This window comes from Plasmopara halstedii (genome assembly GCF_900000015.1).
Source record: "Plasmopara halstedii genome assembly, contig: Scaffold_1651, whole genome shotgun sequence".
In the NCBI taxonomy this organism is placed as follows: domain Eukaryota; phylum Oomycota; class Peronosporomycetes; order Peronosporales; family Peronosporaceae; genus Plasmopara; species Plasmopara halstedii.
Genome location: NW_020188562.1, coordinates 627533 through 635492, shown reverse-complemented (window position 1 = coordinate 635492; position 7960 = coordinate 627533). Strand labels below are relative to the sequence as shown.

Here is a 7960-nt window from a genome sequence, read left to right as displayed (position 1 = left end):
TAGCAGAAGTTCCGATGCCTTGAATCTCTCTCCTCTCCCCCTCAATCAGGACGACTGCTTAACAGTAAACATTATATGTGACAAATAGCTATCAATATCAGGTTCAGTGCAAAGTAATATCAAATATGCACTAAAGACTACACTTTATGCCGAGATCAGTTGATGCTTATACCATTTACCAGCTTCTGGAAAATATATGTATCTTAATCATAAAGCTCATAATCATGTCGTGGCTCACATTTCAAGATTAGGAAAAATAAGAGTCTTCGATCGTAAGGCCTTGATGATCTCTTACATACATATATATATGTATGATGGCGTGTATTTTTACAAGCATTGTGAGGTTTAAACCTAGCGACATTTTTTATATTTATTACTTACAGTGCTGTCAAGATTATACACTCTCATTCGTTTCGAGCACCAGGTATCTTCCTTCTAGCATTATCGTATAAATTGCATATCTTGTGCTATATGAAATTTTTATTGTAATGGATCCTTCCAATCAGTTTTCTTTACCAGGATTCAAGTCGTTGCTTTCATAGTTAAAAACTTTTGTTGCGTGATGCACACGGGCTCGCATCAAAATGACTCTCAATACACTTGATGAGTCTAATTTTGTCGGGCCATGTACGTGTACAGCGATAGTGAGGACTTGAGTTAGTCCATTTAAGTCTGGGGGATGAGAACCGTCAATCAGATTTTACTTTGCACCGTTAATCTTAGCCTTTTACGAACTTGATGAATGAAGTCTATAAACCAATTTTCTCGGGTTTTAGTATTCTAGAAGGGCCACAGGGGAACCCACGATAGACGTCTGCTTGTAAGCTATGTCTTATCCTCCTGGGCAGAGATACTCAAATAGTTCACCGTTTGGAATGATTCTTGCACGTTTAGGCCGTGAAATCGACAACAAGTTTAACTAATTGTACCGATTTTGCCACGCACTTTTCACAGAGAAAGTTTGACTTGGCCACGCTAGGGAAATGGGGATCCATGGCTGCCGAGTAGCAACGTGATACTATTTTATATTTGCGATAGTAACGTACACCTGTGTCTTGCGTAAAACTTGATCTTCATAATGCTTGGACTTTAACTTTTGTGGAAGCGCCTCCGCAGAGGGACTAGCTTCCGTCATCCACTTTAATAGACAGTAACACGTCGGTCTCGTCACCAGTTATGATCCCAAGTTAAAACTAGTATACAGAACGTTGTGACATATCACATACGCATGTGCGGTCACCATACTCTAGCACGTTTGTTATGAATTCTCATAGCGCAGTGGCCAAGCGTACTTAAGAAGTGCGGACTTAATTGGGATGCGGACTTATATGAACCCGGATTTAAGCAAGTACTTATTGTAACACTTTTTTTAAATTTAGCGTCTAACACATAAGTACCAAGTGTGTGGTACAACGTTGGCACGCGATTGGTCGAGTGTCTTTTCCAGACTCCCGACCTCCCATCATCACGACGATGAGCTTCGTAACGCGTACGTTCACCCCTTTCCGATTATACTCCCGTTTCGCTGTACGCGGCTTCGCCTCCACCGGTGGCATTCCTGATGACCTTGAGCATGCCGTGGGTCGAGAGCGTCAGGAACTTGAGGCTGCCAAGATTGGCGTAGTACAATTTAACCGCGACCCCCTCGAGTCGGACGAGTCACAGGGAAATTCAAAGGACGATCCGATCTTTGTACCATCTTTTAACAATATACGCACTGTAGGCGTCTCGCACAATGATGCATCGTACGTGTACTGGTTTAACATGGAGAAGGGAAAAGTGCACTATTTGCCGGAAATTGAAAAGTACTTTATGCTTTACAACCCAGAGGAGCTCGCGAAGCTTGTAAACGAAGTGGAAGCCAAGCAGCAGTAGTCAATGAGAACAATATGGGTTCTTGCATTCTCCTCTCTTACGTTTGCTTTAGTGTGGAAGTAGGTGAAAAGGCAAAAAGGGAAAAGGAGAGTAATAGAAAATTGATTACTATTTGTCTGATCGTTTATATTACTATAAACGTAGTCGAGTTGTATATCCGAAACCTGGTCCTATAGTGAATCAAAATTGGTCTTAAAGTGCCTCCACGTATCTATTTGAAACTCACCTGCTACTGTTGCTGTGGACCCTCCCGTTGGACAAAATATTAGAGAGATCCTTGCATCAAATACTGCTGTATGTGCTCATTCGCTGAAACGCTGAAAGTGGTGACAGAGCAGAAGCTTTAACGTTACTTTCATCAAATCTAGCGTTTGAAGACACGTGAGGACTTCCATTTAAAATTTTGGCCATGGCTTCCCCATGCTTTGCATTAGGTCGCATTTCCTCCGAATGCCACGATCCAGTGCTCGTGCTATCGTCACTCGTTTGTGCTATTGCAGTATCGCTTGACGACACACTCGTTGTTGGGCTCAGCAGGGATGCAAGAGGCTTCATCGAAGCACTTTCATTCTGGTTTGGCTCTAGTTGTGAGTGATAATCCTGAAGCATTCCATCAGGGTCAAATGGTAAGCGCCCAGCAAATTTTAATAAATACTTCTGAGCGTGAGTACGCGTTTGTACTGCGCTACGCGTCATAACGACTTGCGCCACACGACGCCAGTCTTTCCCATACAAGCGAATACCCTCAAGGAATGCGGTGTGTTCTTCGCTAGTCCAGCGCCCACCCTTTGAGAGGCCAGTGGTCAAAGACCTTGAACTCGTCACCATTACGGAATTATCTACTCTAGCAGAATGTCCTTGATTTACTTGCGGCAGAGGATACCCGCCGTGGCTGGTACGTGTTGACACTTTACGGGTCGAAGAATCACTGTCACTTTTTGAGTATTCAACGAGCAAAGAAGACGTAGGCAGCATTTTGGAGTGCACCGAGTTTTCCCTGTTGGGGTCCGCAATCACACACTCACGCTTCATTTTCAAATTAGTGATTTGATCTCGGTATCTTTCCCGTTCACTACCGTGAGCACTGAGCATGGCGGCCTCCATGGAAGCAATACTTTTGGAGAGCGACCGGATTTGGCGATGTGGCCACCTTTTGATACCGTTTCGGCGGCAAATTTTTTTCATTAAAGTGATGCATATACCAAAGTCTTTTGCTACGTCAATAATGGGTCGATCAAAGTGCGTACGTAGTTCCTCGATCGAGATATGCTTGGTGACCAGACTTTTTACCCGATTGCTCTCATTTCGAAAACGATGACTGCAACCTGCATCATCCGTGAAGTCGAGTTTACTGCCTTTCGGGCCATCAAAATTAATTTGCTGCACACGATGTACCTTGCCATTTCCACTTCTGAGAGAAAGTTGATGGTGATGGAAAGACATCTCGCCTGAGCCCATGTCACTCATGATATCCGTATCCAGGTCAGGCGATGACAACAAAGCAGCTCTGTCATTTCGATAGCCTTTGCTTAAGCTTGTGAGGATCATTGCCGTTTCTTCTGGGTTAAGCCCTGTGACATTGGACTTGGTAGTGTCGAATTGATCGCCCCAGGCACTATTGGTACTGGTCGTGTCTTTTTGATTTGTCATTGTTCGACCCTCAACTTCGCAGGCCATTCTTATGCTGTTTATTGTGTTCAATTGCCAACTTTAGCAATTGCAACTATGAAATACTCTCCGTCACAGTTCAGCAAAGTTCAAAATATTGCTGCGTGATAATCAGAATGCGCCGTCAGCATATATAAAAGTGTAGCCATATCTATGTGTCTATAAATAGCCAAGTGGTGGCTACTCAGACTCGTAGACTCCGCATAATCTACAGCTAAAATATATACGTACCTCAATCTGTCTTCAAAGCGTGAGTGTCTACTATAATGTAGACAGCGGTCTGTTTATTCGTCCACCACGATCTCAATTAACTCGCGACTCTGTGGCCTTTGGTGCACCCTCCAATGGATCAACAAGAGGTTCGAAATCGTCAATGCAAGGGGAATTAAGTAACGGCTAAGTAGCAATGAACTGTATCAGTGTAAGTAAATCACATAAAAGTGGTGAATTTGCCAACTCTCAAGTCGAAATATTCGATTTAATGTGAAGGTGTCCTACAACCAATCGATCTTGAAGGGACGTTGTACCACACCAGTGCAAAGTTTGTTGTGGCTTTGCCGAATACTCATATAATCATTCGTTCACATGTAGTGTTGGTGTCTACTTGCATCCAGACTGTCCACACCGAACCAGAAGGCGAAGTGACGAAGGCACCTGACATGCTCACTATATCTGCCGGTGAAGATGTTGACACTCCTGGTGCACTTGCTGTTGCTGTGTGCGTAACAGTTTGAATCACTAGTCTTCAGGTCATTTGCCACATAAACAGCTACCATTACTTTTGCACTGGTTATCGTGATAATGTAAAGACTACATAGTCTTAAGTATGTACTGTACCGCAGTTGTTAAACTAGCTTTATTTTTTTAAAATGCAAGAGTTTGCCAGGAATCAGTTGTAAAAAACAGAGTATTTTACAAGTTGGTCTTCTGACTTGTTCTAACCTTTCACACTCATTCTTGAAGATGCGATGGAATGCGAATCATCAACGCATCGCCACACTGACGCTTTTGGCACAGCGGAAACCTATCATGGGAGATCGGTCGTACCCTTCGCTTATCATGATGAAACGATTGTGGTGCTGGGAGTCCAGGGCTTGTGGGAAGTACCAGTTCGGGTCGGCGAGAGTAGACGGGATGGGAGAGTAACAGCTTCCTCCTCGAAGAAGAACTCCGCACGTGTGTGCGTCACAAAAATAATCAGTCATCTGCCAGATGTATCCTGTCAAGTCTTCGACGTCAAAACTCTTAGAGCGCGATATTTTGTTGGATCCCACGGGAGCTAGCTGGGGCAGCTCCTGGCCGTGGTATACCTTTGGCAGCTTGGCTGCATCGAATTCAGATCCCCATGGATAGGGATCGTTGAGGGCTCCATTGGAGGCGACATATTGCCATTCCTGATCTTTTGGGAGACGTTTGCCGTAATAATTGGCGTAAGCAGTGGCATCCTCCACTGCAACATTTACGACAGGAGTCTGTTCCAATCCAGCCGGAATGGTCCACAACGCTGGGTTTTCACCTTGTCGATTCTCCCAGTGATCCAGAAAGCGTTGTAGTGATTTTGGCACATACCCACTGGCCTTTAAGAAGGTCAAATATTGTGAGTTCGTGACCGGATATTTATCAATCATAAAGTCCGGGAACATCAAATTCGCTGAATGAGTGTTTGAAGGACGATCCTCCCATGGAAACTGCACACCAGTTCCAAACTGCGCGAACGTTGGTGTCCAAGCAGATACCGGTTCGATCTGAACACCACTGACATTAAACTCATAAGCAAACATTCCAGATATAAGAACCATTTCCGACGAGTCCGCATTATCACCCATAGTACTGTTCGCATTGGGATTCATCACTTGCTGCAGCAGATCTCTTTGCATAGAGTAATCGGCGAGCGGCTTCGAAGTAAGGGTCTGCATCTCGGTGAGAAATGAAGATAAGTCACCGCCAGTTTTTGTGACATATACAGCACCGAAACCGCGAGGCTCGAGATTAATTTTGATAACTGTGCCGTTTGTTGAACTACCTGTCTCCTTTTGCAATTCCACACCGTGGTAAACATCGTAAACACGTACATCATCCCCAGACTGACTAGAAGGTAAGGGGATTTCGTAGCTAGTACTTGACTCCATTGTGCTGATGATCGTGTAAAGCGATTCATCAGTCGGTAGAGTGAACGCACTTGTATACACTTCTTCGCCTTTCCAGTTGTAGTACGGTATCCAATTTCCAGTAGACACAATCGTTCCAAATTTATGGAGAATCGTGAATATTATCTTGGTCGTAATATCTTCACGTTCAGTCATAGCGTTCCAAATGCCCCACACATTCTCCCAGACAACGTAACCAGCTCCATTGAAGAACGCCATCTGAAGTTCTGATGTTCGGTCCAGTGACCAGCGAGCACATAACTGCACCATATGTCTGACCTCTAAATACTTGGCCCGTGCCACGGGCGGAAAGTTTGAGAACCCGTAATAGTAACCCCAGCTGAGAGGATTATTATTCAGGTACGCAGAAGGTACGCCACCTTCTGGAGATGCCACCAACGGGTTACTGCAATTATAAAATGACTTGGGAACGCCGTACATCGTGTCACCATTGATACCATCGGCACCCAGCTCTTGAACAAGCGAGTATATAGTCTCAATGTCGGCTGTGTACATGCGTACCATACCCTCTTTTCCTTTCTCACTTTTAGTGCCTGTGTCCCAAGGGTTGAACGGAAGAATAATTTTAATATCATTGTCATGGAAATCTTTAATAACCCCCTTTAGTCCCTCAATTCCACCAGGAAGGTTTCGCATAAGCTCCCATTGATTCCGATTATCAATGCCGCTATTCGGATACCCCGACCAGAGCACGACACTGTCAAACGGGCCAACCCGCTTCGTCATTTCTTTCACGTATTTGTCAACAGTGTACTGCTGAGTCTCGCGATCATAAATCAATCGATCACTCATCATAACAAACACCTGGAGAAAGTTTTGTTGCGTCCACTGCGTCTGCGGAAGGTTGTACACCGTGCACGAATCTTCTGGATCGTAACGATTCGTGATCAGTTCCATCTTTTTCCACATACCCCACTCTTGACGCCATGTTTCAAGATCTTCAAAAGACTTGGGACGATCGATCACTTCATATCCATCAGGTTGTTGATCCCAACCGAGCGCATGACCAAAGAGGCAGTGAGCTACTGATAAGGAAAACCCAGTAACGACACGCATAGAGAAGTCGGTGTGTGCGCGGCACTGGAAGTTTGGAAATGGTTTTGAAAACTTTGAGTAGGGATTGAGATTAAGATGAGAGTGTGCAGCAGGCTATCGTCGCACCTGATAGTTGAAGTATTAGGCGTCATCAGACCTTCGCAAGTGACAAATCCTATTCAATATCGTGTTGTGCTCAGCAACCAGATTTTATTCTTTGTGAGAGCGATCAGCAAAACATTAAAGCATCTGAGTAGTTTAATTGAAATTTTTTTAACACATGCTGTTTTTGGGTATGCAGGCTCCTTACTGTATGTAAGGTAGATTCCTCGTTTTTACACTGGTATTACGCTTCTGAGGAATGTATTTTCCATGATGTTGTCAAACTGCATTTTCAAAAACTCGCTAATGCATGAGGTGATATGCCTATCCAACACATCAGTCATGGAAATAAAGTTCTCGGCCACGTTGAACAGATAAGACTTGGCACCCATGCTAAGAATCAGTTTTTTCTTCAGCGGTGAGACAAGCTTGAACTAGCAGGCACGAAAAGTCGATCATGATTGCATATGGTAGAAATCTCGGTGCTTTCATTGGTCAGAGCAAAATAGTGGCTTTCAGCAATGGATAGTCAGGAGCAAAGCTAAATACGATGTAAGACATGCGAGACGCGTTTGGCGCTCAAATGCATATAGGCCAACTGAGCAGCAGATACTTCACAACGCATGCTTTACGCCTGCACACCCTAACTTAGTTTACCCCCTTCAAACCCCAGTATTTTATCAGCTGGCTGTGTGGGTTGGTTATACCCCTATATGCTTTACCAATCTGCTCAGCTTATCATCGGATCATTTTCCACGTGATGGAAAGTACAACTGGATGTTGAACCGGACATCGATTTGACCTATAAAAAAAACTATGTTTCGTGCAGACAGATCAATTTTTGTTCAGAGAGCATGTGTCCGATCCCAGCAGCCTAAAACTAGCGTTGGGAGACTAGGTTGAGGGATGTGCATTAACTTATTTAAATGGTGTATGGTATCAAAAATTGAATTTTTCATGAGGCTTTGGTGTACAGTAATCAACACATCTTTGTTCTATCCATCGTTGAATACATCCACAATATGTTACCCCGCGTATTGATTGACATGGATTATCAGATATAGCATAGTGAGCCTAACTACTGCCAACTAGCTGTTATTGAACAATCATTA

The 7960-nt window shown here is 44.0% G+C and overlaps 3 protein-coding genes across 3 annotated transcripts; 1 reads left to right on the top strand and 2 right to left on the bottom strand.

The window, feature by feature from the left end:
- Positions 1 to 1473: 1473 nt before the first annotated feature.
- PHALS_01984 (cytochrome c oxidase subunit mitochondrial-like) lies at positions 1474 to 1875 on the top strand (the record flags this gene model as incomplete). The annotated part of the gene is made up of 1 exon (XM_024716477.1): positions 1474 to 1875. One exon carries the CDS (start codon positions 1474 to 1476, stop codon positions 1873 to 1875), a length of 402 nt encoding a protein of 133 aa, XP_024582072.1.
- A 282-nt stretch (positions 1876 to 2157) lies between these two features.
- PHALS_01983 (SANT/Myb domain) lies at positions 2158 to 3552 on the bottom strand (the record flags this gene model as incomplete). Its single annotated transcript, XM_024716476.1, has 1 exon — positions 2158 to 3552. The coding sequence occupies one exon, from the start codon at positions 3550 to 3552 to the stop codon at positions 2158 to 2160; it is 1395 nt and encodes a 464-aa protein (XP_024582071.1).
- Positions 3553 to 4494: 942 nt separating this feature from the next.
- Positions 4495 to 6767, bottom strand: PHALS_01982 (SUMF1, FGE; the record flags this gene model as incomplete). The annotated part of the gene is made up of 2 exons (XM_024716475.1): positions 4495 to 4567; positions 4651 to 6767. The coding sequence occupies 2 exons, from the start codon at positions 6765 to 6767 to the stop codon at positions 4495 to 4497; spliced, it is 2190 nt and encodes a 729-aa protein (XP_024582070.1).
- Positions 6768 to 7960: the final 1193 nt, after the last annotated feature.